This window comes from Eschrichtius robustus, chromosome 8, assembly GCF_028021215.1.
Source record: "Eschrichtius robustus isolate mEscRob2 chromosome 8, mEscRob2.pri, whole genome shotgun sequence".
Taxonomy (NCBI): Eukaryota; Metazoa; Chordata; class Mammalia; order Artiodactyla; family Eschrichtiidae; genus Eschrichtius; species Eschrichtius robustus.
In genome coordinates this window covers 101809199-101833330 of record NC_090831.1, presented here as the reverse complement: position 1 = coordinate 101833330, position 24132 = coordinate 101809199, and the positions used below count along the sequence as shown (strand labels likewise).

Here is a 24132-nt window from a genome sequence, read left to right as displayed (position 1 = left end):
ATGCAGGTTTTTTTTTTTTTTTTTACCTTTGCCAGCTTCTGGAGGCTGCCTGTGTTTGGCTCATGCATGGTCCTCTTCCATTTCCAAAGCCAGCAATGGCTGGTCCAGTGTTTCTCACATCACTTTGCTTCGTCACTCCTCTGCCTTCCTCTTCCACCTCCGAGAACCCTTGTGATTGCACTGGGCCCACCTGGATAATCTCCCTTTCTTAAGGCCCACTAATTAGTGACCTTAATTCCATCAGCTACCTTAGTTCCCCTTTGCCAGGTAAGTAACATAGTCACAGGTTCTGGGGATTCGGACTTGGCATTTTTGGGGAGACTAATTATTCCACCCGTTACAGTCCAGAAATGGAAAGATGAGAGTTTCAGAAATTTTTAGAGACCGGCAAGTAAATGGCGTACCAATTCTGGCCTTTGCTACTGTCATTTTCTGTTAGCAAGTTTTGGCGGTACTTTAGTTGGCAAGCCTTTTTCTCTTTTCACCTCAATGAAGTTATCAATTTTCGGTTTGCATTTTTATTTCTAATTTCTCTAAGCATCCACCCATCTATCCAACAAACACTTGGTAAGTGTCTAGTTTAGGATGTGAAGCAACATGTATGGACCTAGACCATATTATGCTTAGTGAAATAAGTCAGACAGAAAAAGAAAAATACTATATGATATCACTTGTATGTGGAATCTAAAAGAATAATGCAAATTAATGTATATGCAAAACAGAAACAGGCTTACAGATGTAGAAAACAAACCAGTGTTTGCCAAAGGGGAGAGGGGAGGAGGGAGGGACAAATTACGGGTATGGGATTAAGATACAACTATTATATATAAAATAGATAAGCAACAAGGATATACTGTATAGCACAGGGAATTATAGCCATTATCTTATAATAACCTATAATAGAATATAATCTGCAAAAATACTGAATCACTATGCTGTACATCTGAACCTAACACAATATTGTAAATCAACTATACTTCAATTTCAAAAACAAAAGAATGGCTTAATTAGATACTGGCTTAAATTACAGTAGCAGCCACAGGTGAATTACTCTAGGTATCACTATGAGCCCTTGCCCTCAAGGAGCATACTCTGCTAAATGCATTCCATGAGCCCCTTCATACCGTGGTTCATTATTAAGTAGTGATGCCAGAAAAGATTTAGGAAGAATTTACACACCTTGATGTTTGTTTTTCATACTCTCTCCATCCCCCATCATGCAAATAACAAAGCTTATTACCTCTATTTTTTTAACAAGCTAATGCCAAGAAAAAATATATAGATATCAGATAATACTTTCCTTTTTCTTCTTTTACTCATTTTTTTAAAGGCTTTTCTTATTTAAAAAAACAAAAAAAAAGTACTATACAGAAGGAAGGAAATGTGTAATTTTCTGTCAGGCCATCGGCACATTTTTAAGAGGTTGGGAGTTTGATCAGTTCTGTATTGTAAATTCTAGGATTCTTTCCAGCTTTGAAAATAAGGGGAACTGGATTTAGCCTACAGACAATAAGGTTCACAGAAGACTTAATGCTAATCTTTCAGTATACAGGAGAGCCTTGTGTTGGTGAAAGTGAGCAGGTGTTCTTTGTTTCAACCAAGTAGGACAGGAAGCAGTGACATTAAAGGAGAAATAATTTAGGCTAGGCAACCTCAGGTGTATTAAAACACTGGAAAATGTGACTAAGAAGGATGTATTGTAGATTTCTCTCAGAAAAGTCATCCAGTTCGTCTTCTCCATACAGTGAAAATACAGGGCTCTGACATTGGAGAAAATACATGCTAGTTATTAACATGTGCTAAATAAAAATTTATTGAAATGAAGTAAATTCAGTTGCTCCTTTCACTGTACATACTTTCTCAAGGTTCTAAGCTCTCAAGAAGGTACTTAAAAGGTTCACAAGACATAGTTGTCATGAATCTTTGCTAAACTGTAAAATTTGTCAGTTGAAAGAGAAAGATCGAAAAATGTCAACTGAACCCCAAAAGTCAAGGTTTCTCATAGAGATAGCTCTAGTTATCTGGAGTGATGATCCCTTGGACATTTCCTTAAAATACCCTATGCCTCAAGGACATCTGATTGTTAACCAAAAAAAAAAAAAAAAAATTTTTTTTTAAATCACAAATTGAAACATTCCAGCTAAAAGCATTTTCAGTCCCTTCTTACTCTGTTTTAAAGATGTATTTCTAAGGCCATTTCATTTCTTAATTGGATGTTAAGACACTTGACTACACATGACTCCTCTCCAGAATGTATAGAGCTGGATAGACAGGGATTATCCTTTACACAAGAGTATGACGTTTTGATTATGTCATTCTCTGGTTTAGAAGCATCTTTCGATTACACGTTATGGGATAACATACAAACTCCTTAGCAAAACCTATGCTTTTACAATCTATCCCCATTCTTCCTTTCTGATCTCACCTATCAGCACAACCTTCCCATTTCCTTACCCTCTTCAGTCTACGTGGCCATATCCTTACCACCCACCCCACCCCCGCCTTTGTACACAATCTCCCTTCCAGCCAAAACAATCTTGCTTATCTCGCCCCATCTTGTTCACTTAAGAAGTAAGTGATGTCTTCCCCCATTCCTCTCATAGACTTTATCCCTCAAGCCATTATAGTCTGGCCTCACCTAAACTTTCTTTTGCTGAGATCTCTAGTGACCTCTCTGTTGTTAAACCAAACAGTAGCCTTTCCTTCCTTACCGTGCTTGACCTCTTGAGTGTCATTTGGCACCGACGGCCACTTCCTATTCCCCGAAATACTCTCTGCCTTGAATGTAGTGCATCCCACCCTTCTCGTTTTTCTTCTGTCTCCTTGGCCTCTGGTCTTGATTATAGAGTTCTCTTCCTTTTCTTAACCCTTAAAAGTTACTGTTCCACAGGGCTCTCCCCTTACCTTTTGATAAGGTAGAGAATTGACATGGCAGAAAATGTCATGAACATTTGTATTGGTTGAAGTTCCTTTGGTGGCAAGCAGTGGAAACTGACTGAGGATAGGTCCCTGGGAACAAAGAGCTGACCAGTCACCCTTGGGGAAGGGCTTGAGAAGCAAAGGTAGTGGTAAGAATGTCAGCATCGGGATTGTGTGCCTACTTTCTAAGGGTGGGTCAGTTCCAATGGCCTCATGTCTTTATCAGTCCCTTCCCTGTGTCTTTTATTGTGTCTTGTATATTGTATCTTATAATATCTTATAAATCTTATGTGTTCTTTTAGACTCCAAAATGAAGCAGTGATTCCTCTATGAAGTCTGTCCTGATTCCTTTAAGAATTGTTGATTGCACCTATGTTTGAGCTAGATTCATACCAAAAATGTAGCTCTATTATTTTACTCAAAGACCATAGTGCAATTGCTGCAGTCATGTGGTCTTTTTTTTTCTTCCTCTGGACTAAGAGAGATTTATGGGACAAGGCAGTGAATTCTTTACCTCACCCCAGAGCCTACCTAGCTCCCTCTCAGTTCTTCTAGATTGTTCCTCCCAGTTTTTAGGTTTTTAGTTTTGAAACAGTTTAGAAATTTAGAAAGTCGTGAATTCATAGGCCACAAAGTTCAAATAATGTAGTATATGTACAGATGCACATGGCTTGGCTTTAATTAATGTATATTAATAGAAGAAAAATAATGTAAGGGTGTCAGTTTGTACAAGTATATTTTAAGAGAACGATCCTTCTGAACCCCATATTACTCTAGATATTATGTACATATGTATTTTTACACTTCATTTTAAGTTTTTTCTTCCTCTGTATTAAATCTGACAGAATTTTAAACAAAGCCTGAAAAAAACATTTTGTGTTTTCCATTACACTTTAGCGAAGATGGAAAGTAATGTTGACATTTTATTATGAAGAAGATACATTGGCTTTATATTTAAGATAAATCATAAAATGTGTTGTGTTATGCTAAATGACAAGGCATTTAAAGTGTTGGTGACCAAAATAAACTAAAAGACTAGAAGAAGCAGAAATACGTGTAGAAAAGTTAAGAAATGAATAGCAAAGAACAAGCTACTTTGCTAAATTCTGTAAGAAGCTAACTATTTTGTACAGAGCTATGATTTAACTTATGTGTGAACCTAAAATACAAGAAGAATCCTTAGTAAGTTATGTCTCTTAAGTATTCTAATTATTGTACCATCAACATCAGACATCCCTCTCTGAACGTGAACTAAGTCCTGTTGAAGTAGAACGGTTTATCTGCTTATCGTGAAAGAAAAGTCTTCAAGCACTTACTACCTGTGCAAGTCTTATGCAGCAAAACTCTGTGTTCATGTACTAGTTGGTATACTGCTAAATGCTGTAACAAATGACAACATTTCAGTAATTTAAAACGATAGTGCCTGTATAACAGTTTATTATGGGTGTTCCTGATAGATGGGTAGATTTCCTCCGTGTGGTGATTCAGGGCTCTGGTTTCTTCCCTCTTATGGCTCTCTCATTTTCTAGATCATTGGAGTCCTCTGCATTTGGCTAGCAGATGAGTGAAGAAGGCATACCTTCTTCACTTCTGTATCTTGATCATCATTCCCCAAAACGATTTACCACTTTTCTTCATATTCCATTAGCTACAACTTTCATATGCCCCTACTTAGATGCCAGGGGAGCTAGAAAATATGGCTGGCTAGCTGCTTCTTGGCACCAGTTCTATACTAGGGAAAGCATGAATCCTGGTGAACAGTTAGATGATCTGCCATAGCTCATCCCTATAGCCAAGGTAACAACAATTCTGTTACCCTTCCAACTACCCATAGAATGCATTTACTTCAAGGGAAACAACCCAAAGCTTCATCCTGTCCTTACTTCCAGTTCAAAGTCCAGCATCTCAATCAGGTCCAGCTGTGGCTCTTTGCATCCTGGTGCCCAATGAACTAGGGTTCGTGTTAACCGCCTGCTGTTCCATCTCCCCTCCCCACCTTGCTCAAGCACAAGTCCAATATATAGCAGTGGAGCAGGGGGCAGGGAAGTTACAATTAAGCTTCCCATTCGAAAAAAGGTGAAGTGGGAAATACAGAGCAATACGTGTCCGGTGAGAACAGTGAGATGCTGGCATGGCAGGCACTGTGAAGGCACCCTGCCTGACAATGTTCAGGGTCTCTTGATTAGACCCTTATTATGCATCTGAAAAGAATTGTTTTGTCCTTTATTCTCCCTGGCCCTTTGGGCTCTACACATTTGGATGCTTCTTCCTTGTCTGTTACCATCCATGGCTGAATCATCGAAAGGGGTGTGATCACTTTCTGCTTGTACAATTTGGGAAGCTGGTAACAATTTAACAGAGTTTCTTCACCAGTACCATTTTTAGAAGTAATAGATTTCATATCTCTGGGCCTTCATTTGTTACATGTGGCAGTGTTTACGCCTTTATTAGAGTCTGTCCAGAAAAACAGAAAATTCCAGGTCATTCAAATGGAGGAAATTTAACACGGGGAGTTAGCTACATGTGTGATAGAACAGAGAAGCCAAACAAACGATGGTGAATAAACCCAGAGACTAACAGTATTGGAAAACTGCTGCACACCCTAGGGATAGAAGGGCAAGAGAAAGAAGTGATATTACCAGATATTATCTGAGTTTTTAGCTTTGATAAGAAGAAACTATCAGCTCCTTATGGAGTCATCCATATTCTTTCATCTTTCTGTGTCCCCACATAGTAAGCACTCAAATGTTTAATTGAACAGAGATAAGCAGTAAATCCTTCCACCGACTTCAGTTAGAGGTACCCATCAGAAAATTAAAATGTGGCAGAAATGATAGTGTTCAGTACTGAGATGATCCTTAATTGGGGATAAACTGCAATTAGTTATTTTGGGACCTTTTTCAGTAACCCATTATTGGCATTTAGAGAATGAGAAATTGTCGAAAGTTTTAATTTAAATATTCTCTTACTGTATATGACATTTAGAGTTTGGAACAATACCAATTTTCATATGAACATAGAAAGAAGAATTAAAAAGGAATAAAGTCTGTAGGTGGTTCGTGCCAAATTTTTTTAAAAAGGATGGGGTAGGGAGAAATAGAAAAAGCATTTCAGACTTGCTGGGAAATAGCAGTAAGAGCTACAGAGGATGTATAGCTCTGTCTTAGTCTTTGACTCTTCTTGTGGAATCACCTTCTGAGTTGAAAATGATATACCTTTGTCTGCTGGTTTGAGCCAGAAATTACTAACTTATTTTCCTTTACTATTGTTTAAGAAAGAATCTGTAAAATATTCCATTGGCTATTTCCTCAGTCAAAAAGAACTTTCTAGAATCTGATCATAATTTTTGAAAATATCACAAATGCCGTTTAATCTGCTCTTGGCTGAGCCTTTATATGCTTAAGTGTGTAGATATGCTGGACTGAACCTGGCTATGGATAGGTTTGAGAAAAGTCTCTAAATAGTAGATATATTTAACAACTTGGAAGTTGAGCCTATGACTATGTTGTTTTTCCTAGAGAGAGAAAGAGCCTTGCCTGAAGATTTCTTCGTGCATATTTTCACTTACACATGGAAATGAAGATTTTTTTTTTTTTGACAGAGCATGTCAAATTCAGTTGCCATGATGTGCTTTGAAAACGTTTAATCATACCTGAGCATGTTTATAGTTCTTTCATTTTCTTAGAAACTTAAAGCTTTTTTACTTTTCACGTTGCTTTAAAATAAGAAATGGCTTAAAATATGATGTACTGCATTTCATATCTTCATTTTATCCTTCAGAATATAGTGCTCCCATTTAAAAATATTCATTAAGGCTTGAATATAGGCTGTGTCTAAGTAGTGTCATGACTGACTAAAAGGGGAAAATACTTTTTTTTTTTAAATCTACATGGTATGTAACATCTGAAGAGTAAGCTTTTCTTTCCTGGGTTGGCTCTGTGGAATGTGGGATTGTGAAATAACGACTTGATAATTTAGCAGTTTTATTAAAAATAATTACTTTATTTCAGTCATCATAATATCATCTTTATAGTTTTGGAAACATGTAGTCAGGAAAAAATCCTTCTCTGATATTGATCTAGAGCAGAAAATGTGCGACGATCAGTCTTTTCCATCTCTAATTGAGTTGATTTCCTTTAACACTGCTTTGCAATGAAAATATTAAAACATGAGGTATAATTTTGCTGCTTCAAATAATTGGTTTTGCTTTTTGAGCATGCTATTTGTAATTTCAAAGAATATTTCTTTCTGAACTTCTTTGCTCTGAGGAGTTTAGAGTGATCTTGAAATTATCGGTGTCTATTAAGTATTTTTCAACTGTCAATTCAACTGTAGCCACCATGCTATTAATTCATTATGAAGTGACACAGGAAGAAAACTCGTTATGTGATACTATGAAAACACATATTTGTCAAAAAATAAATAAATAAACCAGTCTGTATTGAAAACCCATCTGCTGTGGTGGGAGTGAAATGGTTTATTAGACACATTTGGGCATGACACCACCTTTTCAAGCAGGAAAATGTATAGAAAAGATTTCAGTTCTACTCCTTAGACATTCTGTATTATGCACCTAAATGTGTTATTTTTGTCCCTTACAGGTGATATTATACCCAACTTCTAATAGCTCCAAGTCAGCTGAGTTGCACCGAATGATCGTTCCAAAAAATAGCCAGGACTCTGACTTAAAAATCAAATTGGCAGTGCGAATGGATAAACCACCACATATGAAACATAGTGGGTGAGTGTACTTGAAGATGTTTTTCTCCTGAATTATTGGATTTCATTGTATCACTTTTGTCATTTTACTGAGAGCCAATATATCAGACATTCACATGGAGTTTTTCCTGCCAAATTACAGTAATAGGTTAACTTAATTTTTTAAATCTGTAGACATCTTTATAGCTGAATACATGGGTATTTAGTTAATATAACTGATTGCATGCTAACACACTATTGGTACTTGATTGTGTTGGTATTGCACATCACTTATATTGATAAAGAACAGTGATGTATGGAGATAATGTGTAAGATATATTTCAAAATACAATAATAGTTGAAACAAGCCTAGAATTCAGATCCCCAGAAATAGTTAAACCTACATAGACAACATTAAAGTTTAATGGTGGTCCAGATATAACCCAGGAGGCTGTACAAGTTTTGACGGGAGGGGTGTGAGTGTTCATTCCAATATGCGAGTGAGAAACTAGATCATTACCGGAGGAAACTGATGTTGGTGGATAACCAGAAGTGCAGGGACTGGCCCCTGGGGATTGCTGTGGGTCGGAGTCAACTTCCATCTCCGAGATTCTTTTTCCCTTGTAGCTGATGAGGAAACAGGTCTGAACTCTTGAATCCAATTCAGTGAGTTTTTAAAAACCCAGGTCTTTCTCAGATTAATACTTTAGGACTTGCTACAGCCAAATTCTAGCATAGGGATGTTACCCACTAGGAAAGAATGTGAAGACTTTTCTTACTAAGGAGAGAAGCAGTTGCTAAAGTGTCTCATCCCAGGTTTAGCAGCAAATCTAACAGTCTGTGCGCATTCCTATACAGAGGGCCATCTCTGCTGGCTTTGGAGCTGAGTCACTAGCACTGTGGCAGAGTTAACCGGTAAGTCCACAAGATAAGGATTCTTTAGATGACTGTTAGGGAAAACAAAGTTAGGCTCTGAGCAGGAGGCAGCCCAGATGTATCTCCTACAGCTGGGATGAGACTCTGAGGACCATATTGCTCTCTTGGTTTGGGTGGGCAGTGTGTATGCAGTGTCAGAACTAGTCTCACTCGGGGGAAGAAGACCTCAGCGGGTGGGCTCTTAGAAAGGGAACAATAATTTAGGTATCCCACAGTATGGCATCTTTAATGTAGTAATGCAGCGTCTAACTGTGACTCATGATGCAGATGGAGTTCCCGGGATTTAATACTTAGAGTTCTTTCTTCCCCCCTCCATCTACCTGCTCGCTGTTGATTTATGCAGCAGACATGGATTGAGCACTTCCTCTGTGCCAACCAGAGCAAGCCTCAGTGAGATACCATCCCAGGCCTGAAGGAACTGGCTAGCCGGGGATTCAGGCTTGTATACAAATAATGATAATACAGAGTGATAAGCGCTACAAGAGAGGAATGGGAACGGGTGGAAATAACACCTGATTCTAGCTGGAGTCAAAGAAAGTCTCACAAGACAACTGACTTTTGAGACGAAGCTTGAGGGATGAATCCAGCAGGTGGGCAGTGGGGAGGAAGGGCAGTCCAGCCACCAGCCACATGGCATGGCGTATACATAGGCAGGAGATCTGGAAGGGCTGTTAGCCAACCATGACGATTTTGGTATAGCTGGAGAGTGCTTTAAGACTAGAGAGAGGGCTACTGCTCTAAAGTGCTTAGAGACTAGTAGAAACTAGAGGGAGATAAAAAGGAACACGTTATGTTCCAAACATTGTAGTTATTTCCCCACTCTTTTGAACTCAGTCTCTTGATGAATAGCACAGCAGGAAATGGGAACCTATGCACTGTAACGCCAAGATGGCCCCTGATTTGCACGTGGGCAGCGCTGTGATGAATACCCTTAGAGCCTTCAGATTGACCCAAGAACCGGGATTGAATATGGAGTTGGGCACATAGCAAGTTCTGAAGCCTTCAGCTCCCGTGGAAAGAAAGCTTTGCTCTAATCCTTGGCATTTTCTTGCTCTAAAATGCTCCAGGGCAAGTGGTACAATCCAGCTGCTTTCTAAGACTTGATTTTTTTTTTTTTTTTGCTTTTTTTAATCACTCCTTTGCAATGAAGGAGAATTGGTTTGTATCACACCTCAGAGACCTTTGACTAAATTAGGACCCCCAGAATGGTTCTGGAGTTGACTTCTGCCCAAGACTATGGGTGAAAGAGATGACTAAAGAGAATATATCATAGTCTCTGAATTTAATCTGTAAAGCTCAAGAACTATCGTGACCTGCCTTTACGAAGATACTAGCAGGCATTGCCAGACATTTGGGTAACTACAGTTTATGGTATGTAAAAGGAAGAAATTCTAGAGTTGAAAATATCTGTGATGTTGTTCTGCTAGTTGGTGTGTTATGGAGCATAATTAAGAATATCATATTTCCTAATAGTTATTCAGAAAAAGCTATGTAAGACCATTACTGAGTGTAATAATAATGATCAACCAGAATTTCAACATTGCTATAATAGGAATTTATCACTTTGGGCAGGGACCACAAGCACCTGTCTAGGTTTCTCAGTGCCTGTGTGGTAACAGTTTTAGATATTTTGAATATCACCCCTGTGTTTAGATGTATATGGGAAAACATGACTTGACACACACATGACTATCCTAACCTTATACATCATTTTCTGTGGTGCTTCATAGATGGATTTTACTGAACTTAATTACATTTAAGAAGAGAAGGTCAACTAACCTTCTTCTTCCAAGTGCTCTGTCATATGCCAAAGCAGTGATATAATAGAATTAGTAGATTAATAGCATTTTGCTTTCAGGCTGGATTATATTTTGTTAATAATTCATCCTATAATGAATGATTAACAGATGAATAATGAATAATTGAAAAAGAGACAGTTAAAAAATTAATTTACCTTTAAAATATGGCAAACTCCTTTTTTGGATAGAGTTGTCAAATGGATTAAACAATAAATTGGAGGGTTATGGATTTTTGTCCTCAGAGCACTTTTCAGAGCTAGAAATCCTTCGGGACTTTAGTCGTAGAAAACCTATTCTCTGTTTTAATAATGTGGGCAACAAGTATATCTCTTATGTGAACTATTTTAACATGTATTCTCCTTTATTCATTTATTATGTGTATATGGCCCCTATATTATCTCTAAGTAAATATTTTTATTAATGTTATCTGTATTTTTATGTGTTCCTGATTACACTGTAAGTTTCTTAGACCTGTTTGAACCCCTAGTACCTCCCACCATGTGTAAACAAGGATAGATATTAATATAAATAAAGATGAAATTGATAATAGTGTGCTCCTTAGAGTTTTAAGGAAAAAGTAATGACAGTAACGTGCATTCCTAAGTTGAAGAACCTTAAAGGTTTAGAGCGATTTATAGGGGATAGGGTATAATTTAATGTAAAAAAAATACCTAAAATAAATGAAGTAAATGGTGTTTGAACCTCAATTGTTGCATTTTAAAATGACCTTTTTTTGAACCAGAAGGAAAAATATAACCAATCTAAAGCTCATGCTTCTGGTAATTAATCAGTCCATGACTATACGTTATAGATTTTTAATAGGACTGACTACATGCAAATGAAAATAGATATTTAATTTGGATAACATAAGCATAATGATGACTCATTCATTCAAAGCCAAACTAAACATTACTATGTGACATCTAGCTAGTAAAAATTTGGGTTCATTTGTTCTTTGGGGGTATGTCATATAAACTAATTACATAAACTCTTATATAAATCTGTTAAATGAATTTCCAGCTAGGTTTTGAGTGGTTAAATAATTCACATTCAGCTTTAGAATTTATTTTCCTTCTTTTCTGGGTGACTGGAAGACAGAAGTGTTCGTGAACAAATGGACTATCCTTTAGCATAGCCTAGTGGCTGAGAGGCAGTATTAACTTAAATCTCAGAACTACTATCGTCGTTTTTATTAAATCATGTTTTCCTAATTCAAATGTTATTTTCTCAGCCAAAAGAAAGGCAAAATAAAATGGGGCTAATAAAGCAAATGACTATTATGACAAATCTACAACTGAAAAGGAGAAAGAAGAAAATTCAATTGTCACAAATATGTAGAAGCGTTATGACCGGGATCTACCTAGTCTGCGTGAAGCTGATTACTTTTATAGTTAAAAGAAAGAAAGAAAAAGAAAACTTCATGAGTATATAACTATAGAAGAATTATTTCACAGTTAAAATCAGTAAGATAAAATTTTAGCCAAATCACTACCATATAAATCTCATAATTCTCTGTGTGTAAAGTCATGCTTGGCAGTTTGAACATTTATTGAATGAATAGATGTTTTGAAATACTTTGAAACTATCATATATAAAACTCCTTAATTTACATCATAAAGGTAGAAAAGGCCCTGTGCCCGTTGCTTGCTGCAGGGGCAAGACAGCATGTGAGCTTCCAGCAGGAAGAACAGGATAAGCCCCAAGCTGGCTGCATTATTAGTTTCGTGCGCTTCCCTGTAGAGAGGACCGGCCAGGCATTCAGGGTCTGCTGTGTGATGCCTACGGAAACTTTCAGTCATACTCTTAATGTTCAAGTGTGGCATTTGCTCCTAAAGTGAAATGACTGCACTCTATATAATAAAGTTGCATTATTTTGTTTATGACTTAGGGTTTATTATCTTCAAGTAGTTTAGTGGACAGTCTGAAGACCAAAAGGAGGAAAATCTTATTTTTGTCAAAGTGGCACTTACTTAGAGGGTCTGGACCTGCCAAAAAAAAAAAACAAGTCTGGTTTTTTTCCCAAGGAAAATTGATTCCTCATTTTAAATCGACCTTTTAGCATGACTTTTCTGCATGTCCTTATCTAAAATAACCATGTTTTGACATCTCTGCATTCCCAATTTATTACCTCATTCTGGCTTACCCCAGTTTCATAGAAATCCCACTCCTTGTAGCCTTGCCAAAACTTCTGACAAAGTGTTTGCTAGTTTCTTAATAAATGACTTATTCTTTTTCTGAATACAGTTTTCAGGAGAGAAGTCTGTCTGTGGTACTTTATAAACATTGATTTAGTCATTGTAGAATGATAAAAATTTTCCAAATACCTTAATACTCATGTCATTTTATATATACTAGTATAAATCATTAAGAGTTATGGTTTTCATTTTAATTAACTAGTGATTAATAAATTATATTATAATGTTAGAAACATTTTCAAACATAGCTTTAATAATTATTAAACTAAATGTTTTAACTTGTTATACTCCTTTGCAAAACTTCTCTGATTTCTCCTGTGACAGATTAGTTTGTCTGTAACTTTAAGCTCAAACTGTGGCTTTCTGTTCAACACAGGATTTTTCTCTAGGAGGCTAACATCTTAACATATGTTATTTTCTTCTACTTTTTATGCATCAAATAACTATTCTCTTGCTTTTAGACACCCTTCAGTATCACATTTGGGCGTCTTAAACAAAGGTACTTTAGGTCAAATAATTAAGGGTAGCAGATGAGTTCCTTTTTTCTTTATTTTCTTTCAGAAACCACAGACCATACTCTTTGGTTATCTTAATTAATTTGGAGCACTTTTCAAAAAAAGTATCGTGAAAACTATTTAGGAATACTATAAAATTTTATGAACAGTTAATGCGCATAATTATAATGGAATGGTTTCCTCTTCTTAATTGATGCCTTGCCGTAAAATTTTTGTACTATACACTTGACACAGTGGTACTTTTTATTCATTTGTGCATATCCAGAAGTTTGGAAATAGTAACACTGTGTTAATAAAGCAAAAATCTTGGGCTGGTTAAAGGCCTGAGCATTGTGGAAGGTCAAGAAAAATTTGGACATTATTTGAAGATATTTATTTTTAGTTCATGTCTCTGATACTTGTAGCTGAATTGTGGCATAGATGGAGGACAGTACTATAATAGTGTGAAGAGTAAGCACTAGTTTAAGAGCCAAGACGCTTGTATTTTGGCCCCAGTTCTGTCACTGACTTTGGGAAAGTCACTGCATCTGTTTTGGCCTCAGTTTCATCAATTACTGCAGGAGACAGTGGGCTAGAAAATTTGAATGGCTCCTTAGACCCCTGGAAAATTATAACTCAGTGAATCATTTCCTCCCTGACCTCGCCAGGTGCATATTTTACTCATTCCATAGTATGTCATCAGAGAGAGGGTGTAAGAGTTCAGGAAGAATAGAAGTGGTAAAAGCAAGGGCAACATGGAGGGATATGGCAGATTTGGGGGTTTATTTGAATCCTCTCAAGGCAAGGAAAGGAAGTATCACGACTGACTAGAAACATCAGGCTTCTGTTGTATGAGATTAATTTGAAAAATACACAATATAGAATTGTTTATACTCTGATGGTATTAAACAAATGCATATGAAAATTCAGAGAGGATATACACTAGACATACTAAATAGAATACAACTATGGGTGAAATTGTTTTTGTTTTCCAAATTTTCTGTGATGTCATTATACTTCTTTTATGATGAAAGAATGCAGTTTATTGAACTAAAAAAAAAAAGGAAATAGGTTTTCTTTTCACTAAAAACAGTTAAATTTGTTTTATCAGAAATCTGATTGTTAGGGAGACGTTTGAGAGGATGCCTTCAGGAGAGCCTGGGAGGTGTCCTGCCCTTCCAATATTTAAAGGGACAGTGTCGTTTAGGAGTGTAAACTCTGGAGCCAGACTGCCTGCCTTCAAATTCTGGCTCCATCCCTTAGTAGCTAGGAGATCTTGGGCAAGTTATAAAACTTTCATAACTTTGCCTCAGTTTCCTCATCTGCAAAATTAAAATGTTGGTAGAACCTACCTCATAGAATTGTCTGGAGGAGCAATGTTTTAATGTGTATAATGTGCTTACAGGAGTGGCTGGCTAGCTCACAGTAATAATATATTTAGCTATTAATAAAACCCTAAGGCAGGCACATCTTTGAGTTGAGATACTAGTAAAAGACGGAAAAATATTAAATATTTAAAATATGAAACAGACCAAAACACTTTAAGAAATAAGACATGATTTCCATTTCACCCCCCGCTTCTGACCCCCTGCTCTACTCCTCTCAAGCACTCAGGAGGGCTGCAGCTGGGCAGCAGGGGGCCTGGACTGGGAGACCTGGGCTCCAGCCAGCTCTGCTTTCAGGTAGCACTGAGTCCACAGTCGCGTGCCTCCTTGGTTTCTTCATCTTTAAACAACATATTGAACTTCATTAAATGATCTTTAAGTTTCTTCCCGCTCTGAAATCTTTTAATTCTTTAAGTCTAAAATTAGGATTCCCTTAAGGAAAGAAAGATGGAAGTGTTTATATTCCTGGGCAGGGTGGAAACAGTTAAGTGATTTTCAATCCACATTATTCTCTTTGAGGACATTTCCATAGACAGGAAGCAACGTGCAGAGTGACACAAAACACAGACTTTGAAGTTAGACCTGGGTTCAAATTCTAGTCCTGTCATTTTTTGTGCAAACTTGGTCAGGTCTTAACTTCTCATAGCCTCCCTTTTCTCCACCATGAAGTTGGATTGTCCTGAGCATGAAATGAGATATACTGATAAAGCATGTAAGCACAGTGCCTGTTCCATAGTAAATTCTCAGTTAACTAGTAACAATCATTAAAATAAACATTTAAAAAAATTATAATTCCTTAAACTATAATACAACCTTTTTCTAGTTTTAATCACATCATTTGACTTTATTTGGAAGAAAATGCTCAAAGACAGATGGGAAAATAGCATTGCACAAATCCTCACTGATTCCTTGAGAGTATAAAAGTTATATCCCCCATTAGGGCCTTCTGCTTAATTGTTAGGCTTTAATTTACATTTTTATTTGACAGCTGTTATGGCTGTAGGTGGTGGTGGTGGTTTGTTTCTCTTTGTGTGTGTGTGTTTGGCTGCTCACTTTATTTTGTCTACTCTATGTCCAAAGGAAGAAAAAGGAAAATACAGTTGATTCTTGAACAACACGGATTTGAACTGTGCATGGCCACTTATACTGGGATGTTTTTCAGTAGTAAATACTGCAGTACTACACCATCAGCGGTTGGTTGAATCCAAGGATGCAGAGGAGCCGTGTATACGGAGAGCCAAAGTTATAGGAGGATTTTGGACTGAGTGGAGGTTCAGCACCCCAATCTCCGCGTTGTTCAAGCGTCAACTGTATTGCCTAAGAGCTTACAACTGTGTCTGAGCAACTGACTTGAATGATTTATCTAAGAAATAAGCTCAAGTTCTAAGAAAGAACACCTGGAGATCATTTCTCCAATAGCAAGTGAGAAGAATCTGATAGAATTTCTCTCTTTATTTTAGTCCAGTGCAGTCTAACTTCTTTTAAAAATGGCATGTGCTCTCAAAGTGTATTATTTTAAATAACTGGTGTGGTGCCTTTTGTATGTTTAGTGCAATTGCTAGTTTAAATTTTCTTAAATCATTAGACAAGTATTACTTGACCTACATAGGTCTAAACAGTCTATCAGATCTTGCTATTTGTGGTATTAAAATTTGTTCTCTTTTCAATAAGTTGTTGATCTCAATTTGTATACACCAAATAAGTTAGTTTTCATTTCATCTCAGGTATTTTTTTTTGTTTTTTTAAATTATTGTTGTATATGTGCTTTGTTTAAGGAGGCATTGGTAAGCCTGAATAGCTTATACAATACTTATTGAGTAAAAGACTTTTATTTTGTAGTTAGCATAGTACCCAAGACATTCAGGTAATTGAGTAGTCAATTATATATGCTGATATTTTATGAAAATAATCACTGGGAGTGATTGGTGTCTTTGAGATTAGAGTTCTAAAGCTGCATCTTGGACACTCTTAGCTGGCTCCTGGTAGAGGGCTGTAGCAGTTGCTGATGTTATTACAGAATACTCTTACTCCCCATCCACCCCCGCCTCACTTCTGCCAGTTTTCAGATCAAATACCATCTCTGCAGTGAGGCTCATCTTGACCACCCTGTATAGAACAGTGCTCTTCTTTCCTTGCTGCCAGCTCTCTTAACCTGCTTCATTCCTTAAACTCTTATTACCTGATATTATAGGTAGTGACTATTGCTTATAGACTGTCTCACCAACTAGAATGTTATCTCCATTTGGGTGATTTGCTGTTATGTTAACTAGCTCCCCAACCAAATCTAATTTCTGTAAGATAAGTACCTTGCCTTATTCACTGCTATTTTTAAACCCAGTTTTTAGAAAATTGCCTACCACTTATCAGAAGCTAAATAAATATTTGTTGAATGAATGAATGTTTTCTTTTCCAAAGAAAGAGGAGAATGCAGAACTTACTTTCACAGATCTTTTATATTCAAAGTTTTGGATTGGTTGTTTGGATATATTGGTTATAAACTTCAAATTATAATGCTGTCTGATTGGTACCACTGTAATATAAGTTTATTGGAGTGTGCTTCAAAACATTATTGTCCCAGAAGAAGTGCAGGAAACTTCATTAGTCCACAGATTTCTATATGAAATCTAAAGGTTGTATTATGAAAAAAAAATGTATTCTTGTCTAAAAACTTTGTTATTCTCTATAGCGATGCTTTTTTTTTAATGGCTTTTTGTCTAAACTATGATGGAGGAAGTAAATTTCTAATATCTATTATCTGCAAACATTTATATTTAGACTGTTCCTGTGATATGTGGTTGGAATGTAGGAGGAGGCTTTAGCAGCATTTTGTGTGGGTAGCATTATACCTCAGGGTTTGTATATAAGAATGACGTATCACGTAACCCATACTTATTAAGGGCAAAAAAGAACTAGGCTTGAGCTTTGTTCATACTATCTTTGTGGAATCAATAAGTTATTCGCTTTCTTTCTCCTACAGCACCTCCTGATTTGAAGTGGTCCCATTTATTTCAGAAGTTGTTCTGTCAATTCTGTTTGGTGAACACTTTTACTCCATTTACATAAGCTCAAAAATACTTCATGAAAATATTATTCCCGACAACTGCCAAAGAAGAATGAAGAGAAACCAAAAAGGAGCCAGCACTTTGGTCATCAGTCAGATAGGAAGGGTCTTGGATACATTACATGGGAGAGGAGTCGAGGGGGACAAGCAAAAGAATGGGCTGATTACTACCAAGATTTGTAAAGATTTCAAAGGGTCCAAACATGGCCCAAATCAGCAAGAAATGTAGGCACCTGAAGATTACATAAATTAGAAAGAATGAAACATGGCATCAGTGAAGGGCAACAGCACTAAAAGAATTTGACCAACGTATGTTGCAGCAAAGCTGGCCTCATTTGGAAGCCCCAAACAAAAGGAGGAGTAAAATAGCTTAGGGGCATACGAGAGAGGTCCAAAGGGACGAAAATGAGTGTTGGTGGGAAGTAGTGATGGATAAGGTAGTGTCTGGAAATACAGAGTTGATTAAAAAGAATCTCTTCAGAAGTAGTCCCAACGTGTCTAGTAGTGTACTTAATTCTGTAATTCTTTCTGTAAATAACACATGGTCATGAGGAATATTTCCTAATCTTCTCTTTATGATCAGAGCTGGAGTTTAGCACGATTGGGTATTGCTGACAGGCGCTAACATCACAGCCACAGTTCCCCATCGAGACTGTGTTTGAAATGCCTGAAAATCGTTGTAAGCCCATGATCATGGGGAAGATAGCAAATGAACTTGTTTTAGTCAGATAGACGTGTGTTCTGATTATAAAAAGAATCATCACCACAATTTAAATGTTCATTAGTACCAGTGTTGATGACGAATGGAGAACAAAGGGTTTGCAAGTATTAACATTTCTAATCATTCATCCTGGAATTGTTTATATCCTTGAGGGATAGTACGCTAGTATTAAATCAGAGGAAAAGCACACCTTTTTTCATAATTTTAAAAAAGGAATGTTTATTGCCTTTATAAAACTATGAGTATCTTTTAGTGTTTTTGTTTATTTCATACATCAGAACTTATGAAAAAAATATTTTTAAATTTCTTTTGACAGTAGATTAAGAAGGGCATAGCAATAGACCAAAAGTCAGAGAAAATTTGAATATCAGCTCTTTCCAGCTTTGTGAAATTGGGGAGCCTTATCCTTTCTGCCAGTTTCCTTAAAAAACTAAAAATAGATTGATCTTTACATTTGTCTTTAACCACTTCCTCTTCACCCATTGTAGTTAATACCTCTCTCTCTACAGTCTTTCCCACAGATAAATCCATTCGTTCTGCCAACCCCAATTCAATCTCTATTCTAACAGCAACAACAACAACAAAAAACCCAAAAAACTGTTCAGTGACTTTTGTACTGATTTTCGTGTTTCACCTGTTTTCCAATGCAGTCAGGAATTTAGGAATACTATTTAATATCTCTACTAAAAAAACTTCTAGTGCCTCCCCATTGCCTGTAGGATTAGATTTACATTTTTTAGCCTAGCATTCAAATTCTTCAAAAACCTGTCCCCATCTAGTCTTTACAACTTTTTCTCCTTTCCATACCCAACACAAACCCCCAGCTTCAACCAAATCGATCAGTTTGTATACACTGAACATGCTTTTCCTAACACAACCCTATTATTTCCACTTTTTAATTAACAAACCCTGCCAGTCTGATACTAGGTTACACATTTTCTCACACTAGTACAGATGTACCAAGAAAGGTGCTTTGTTAATCTAACTTCCTCTTGAGCAGAAGCTCAGCTAACCCTCATCACTTCATCTCCATGCCCCTGGTTTTGAGGGAACTGCTGGAAATCACTCACATGTCCATTTGGATAAAATGAATAAATTTATAGAAAGGTTTAACCATCAGATTGACTAAGTATATCTGAGAGAGTGATAGTGTTAGGTGTGTTTGTAGTGAAAGATGTGAATAATTGATGAAATGTTTTAAGGCATAATGAAAGCTACTAAAGGACAACGTAATACCATAGCAGTGCAGCTTTGTTGCAGTGGCTGGAGTGTACAACCGGGCTGTAGCCCCATCACTGTGCACTCCTGGTGCAAATTTCTTAACCGCCTTGTACCTCAGTTCTTCACTTGTAAAGTGGAATAGTAATCACCTGTTTCACAGGGTTGCTGTGAGGGTTAAATGAGTTAGTATCACTAAAGTGCCTGGCACATAAATGTTCAGTACATTTTAGCTGTTCTCCGTAAACAATAATTAATTCAAACTATGATTTACAAATAAGTGCCATGTTTGTTCCTAATGAAAGATTCTTTAAATTTTATAGGGCTTTACAATTTTCAGAAGTTTCACACATGTGAATGCGTGTTTTAATTTTATGATATAGTATGATATAAAAATAATTCCTGTGACTGAGATTTTCCTATTACAGTAATAATATATATTTAATATAAAAAACTGGAATTATAAGAGAATCAACATAGAAGTCACCTCATAATAACAACTTTTAAAAAAAATCTTAGGTATAAGCACAACATTGTAAATCAACCATACTTCAATAAAATTTTTTTAGAAAATAAAGGAGGGGCCTCCCTGGTGGTGCAGTGGTTAAGAATCCGCCTGCCAATGCAGGGGACACGGGTTCGAGCCCTGGTCCGGGAAGTTCCCACATACCACGGAGCAACTAAGCCCGTGCGCCACAACTACTGAGCCTGCGCTCTAGAGCCCGCGAGCCACAACTGCTGAAGCCCACGTGCCACAGCTACTGAAGCCTTTGTGTCTAGAGCCCGTGCTCCGCAACAAGAGAAGCCACTGCAATGAGAAGCCCGTGCAACAAAACGAAGAGTAGCCCCCGCTCGCCACAACTAGAGAAAGCCCCCACACAGCAACAAAGACCCAACACAGCCAAAAATAAATAAATTAAAAAAAAAAAAAAAAAAAGGAACTGGAGAGAGAAAAGAATCTTAAGTATTTAAAAGTTAAAAATAAAAGTGCTTCTCTTTATTTTCTGACCCCACCAGCCGTATCAGCAATTTTGTGCATGCATCTTTGTTATGTTAATATATTCAATTTACAGTAATTTAGTTTAATATTTATTTATTTGGCTGCATTGGGTCTTCGCTGCGGCACGCGGGATCTTCGTTATGGCACTCTTTGCAGCGCGCGGGCTCTTCGCTCTGGTACGCGGGCTTCTCTCTAGTTGTGGCGTACGGGTTTTCTCTTCTCTTGTGGTGGCGCGGGCTCTGTAGTTTGCGGCACGCGGGCTTAGTTGCCCCGCAGCATGTGGGATCTTAGTTCCCCGACCAGGGATGGAACCCGTGTCCCCTGCATTGGAAGGCGGATTCTTTACCACTGGACCACCAGGGAAGTCCCTACAGTAATTTTTGATGTCTCATATTTCACCACTGATATTTTCTGCCACCATCAACCACTCTATGTATTTAATGTTCTGACTGTTAGAGTCATATCATGAATAAATGTGTTAAAAATTATTTCTTAATGAAAATTATCCCTACTACTTGCATTCCTACAAAATCAGTTGGTTTTAATAGGTTATGTAAAATGAAAAGTTGAACTTTGTGAGACAGAGCACAAGTTGCATTAATGATTGAAGGGTAATGAGTGAAATGAAAAATTACTAGGCAAGGAGGAGAAAGTGTTTATCCTGCTACCGAATATTCACTGAATGGATTATAGCTGCGATCTTGCCTTTAATGTTTCTTGTGGTAATTGTCAGGAAGAGGTATGAAGAATCGTGGGACCTTAATAATATGCCTTGCCATTTTAATTGCCGAGAGAAGCAAGAGAATCTAAATTGCCAGGAGACGCATTACTAATTAAAGTGTCATTCTACATTCATTTTGAAATAATTAGTTTGAATATCTATAAGAGCTGAGATATAAATTTAGTTCCAAATTCAAGAGGATACCCACAGCAGACTTTGTTAAAGTGATCTGTGGTTGGGAAAGGTTAACAGTCATAAAATTTTAAATGTTACTTTAATTTGGTACAAGTTAATTTTTTATTGGATTGATTATGGAACTTGAACAGATAGAGTTTATAATACTTTAAAACTTAGTATGTTTTTAAAATTGTCATAACACTGAGTTCCTAAATTGTTTTCAGCTTTCTTGAGTATTGATGTTTTTTTCATTTTTTTGTTCCAGCATTTTTCACCATTTGGGAAAAATCTTCTTTAATAGATAATGATGTCAATATTATATGAATTACATGTTCTGTTAACACTCCATGGCAACTTATAAATGTAGTCATATTCAATGGACTCTTAAAATTCTAGATTACATCTCAAAAACTTCTGGTTAAAATAAATTCACCTAAAAGGACATGTACTTGAGAAGAGTTTAAACAATTATGTGTTTCTCTAGAATTTGAGGCACAGAAATTCACATACTCATATTCCTCATTTCATGGCACACTGTCACCAGCTCTTCCTCTGTTTTACTTTTTAGCCCTTTCATCCCTGGTCCCATCTCTTACTCTGCTCCTACCTGCATAGGTGTCCATCCTGTATTGGACAGTGTATCTTTGAATGTTAGGTAACCTTATAGAATATGTTTTGTTTGCGTATGTCTTTTAAGTTTATACATTTTGTGCTAAAGATATTCAACTTCTTATGTTTTCATTAAACATTAAGCATTTAAGACCTATGTACATAATTATGCTTATATTATTCTAGGTCATTGCTTCTTGATACTATGTGCATTCCATAGTATTTATCACATTTTACCTATGCAGTCCTCTTATGATGACCACCCACCCGAACTGTCTCCAGTCCATCACCATACACAGTGCCCCCTTGATTGTCCTTGTTTATGTCCACTTGTAGGCCTACGTCAGAATTTCTCCACCATATATAACCAAGAATCAGATATACACATACTTTTGTTGGTTTTAGCTGTTACAGATACCCTCTTGATCTGTTATCTGACGGATAACCTTGTTGAACAGAAATGCTTGGTAGTCAAATTCATCAATTTTCTTTCTGTGTATTTGTGCTTTTGGAGTCATTTTAAAAGTATCTTTTACTCCTAAGTCACAGAAATAATCCCCTTCATTTTCTTCTTTTAGGTTTAAAGATTTATCTTATACTTTTATGTCTTTAACCCACATAGAGCTTCCTTTTGGAATGGTGTGATAAGAAGGGCCTCTAACTTTGTTTATTCAACAAGTCAGTTTTCCCACACTAATGTGTGGAAGGCAACCCATCCTTCCACCTTTACTTTTGTGGGACAGAAGCATAGTACTGATTGTAGTAAGCTGACTTGATCAATTCTCTTATTCTAACAATTTATTTTGTTCTATTTTTTCTGTAGGTGATTGTGTCACCTGCAAATAATGGCAGTTTTTTTCTCTTAATTTGCTGTCTTTACTGTCTCTTTTTCTTGTCTTATACAATGGGCCTAGGCCTTGAATGCTATGTTATTTAGAAATGACAGCAGGCAAGCTTGCCTTTTCCCAGTTTTAGAATAACTAAGTCTGTATTAGGGTTCTCCAGAGAAAAAGAACCAATAGGACGCACACACACACACGCATGTGTGTGTGCACTAAGAGACTTATCATAAGGAGTGGCTGTTGTGATTATGGAAGCTGGCAATTCCAAAACCTACAGAGCCAGTGGTCCAGTTCTAGTCCAAAGGCTAGAAGCTGCTGTAGAGCCAGGAAGAGCCAATGTCCCAGTTTGGAAGGTTTCAGACAGGAATTGCCAGTGTTCCAGGTTGAAGGCTGTCAGACAGGAGAATTCTCTTACTCAGGGGAGGGTCAGCTTTTTGTTCTAGCCAGGTCTGCAACTAATTGGATGAGGTCCACCCACATTAGGGAGGGCAGTCTACTTTATTCAGTCTACTGATTTAAATGTTACTCTCATCCAAAAATATCCTCACAGAAACACCTAAAATAATGTTTGACCAAATATCTAGGCACCCCATGGCCCAGTCAAATTGGCATAAATTAACCATTGCAATATCTAAAATTTCTTTTATTAAGCACAATGATTACTTTATGTTCTTGATATACAGCTTTACTAAATTGTTTATCAAACCATAAATTGTTCACCTTTATCAAATGCTTTCTGTGTGTCTATTAAGGTGGTAATATTATGTTTCTCCATTAAGTCATCAATATAGTGATTTTCTTTGGTAGGTTTTCTGATGTTCAACCATCCTTATGTTCATGGAACACAATGTTTTATTATTGAAACTATTTAAAATTAAATGAAATTTAAATATTCTCATCAGTTTATCTGACTGCTAATGAGTTTGAGTAAATTTCCATTTGCTTTTTAACTAGTTGGGCTTCTCTTCGGTAATTCATATATTCATCTCCATTGCCAAATTTCTCATCTCTGTTTATAGGTGAAATTGGCCTACAATTTTTTTCTTTTAATGTTTTCATTTAGTTTTAATTTGGGGAATCAAAGTTATCTTAATCTCATTAAACCTCTTGGGCAGTTTTTTTCTCAATTTTTTCTTTTTTTCTTTGTCCTTTTTATTAAAATAACTTGTATAAGAGGGATTTTCTGTCATTGGAAGTTTGTTAAAAACTTATCTTACAACATACCAACTAGAATGGCCAAATTCTGGAACACTGGCAACACCAAATGCTGGAAGGATGTGGAGCAATAGGGACTCTGATTCATTACTGTTGGGCATGCAAAATCGTACAGTTACTTTGGAACACAGTTTAGCAATTT

The 24132-nt window shown here is 36.7% G+C and overlaps 1 protein-coding gene across 6 annotated transcripts in view; it reads left to right on the top strand.

Annotated features, from left to right (window-relative positions):
- The window catches only part of CADPS2 (calcium dependent secretion activator 2), a 552288-nt gene that overhangs the window by 300969 nt on the left and 227187 nt on the right, over positions 1-24132 (top strand). For all 6 annotated transcript variants that reach the window (XM_068549383.1, XM_068549382.1, XM_068549381.1 and 3 more), the window contains exon 8: positions 7521-7660. In XM_068549383.1, the coding sequence (XP_068405484.1) occupies positions 7521-7660 (140 nt within the window). The remainder of the gene's footprint in view (positions 1-7520; positions 7661-24132) is intronic.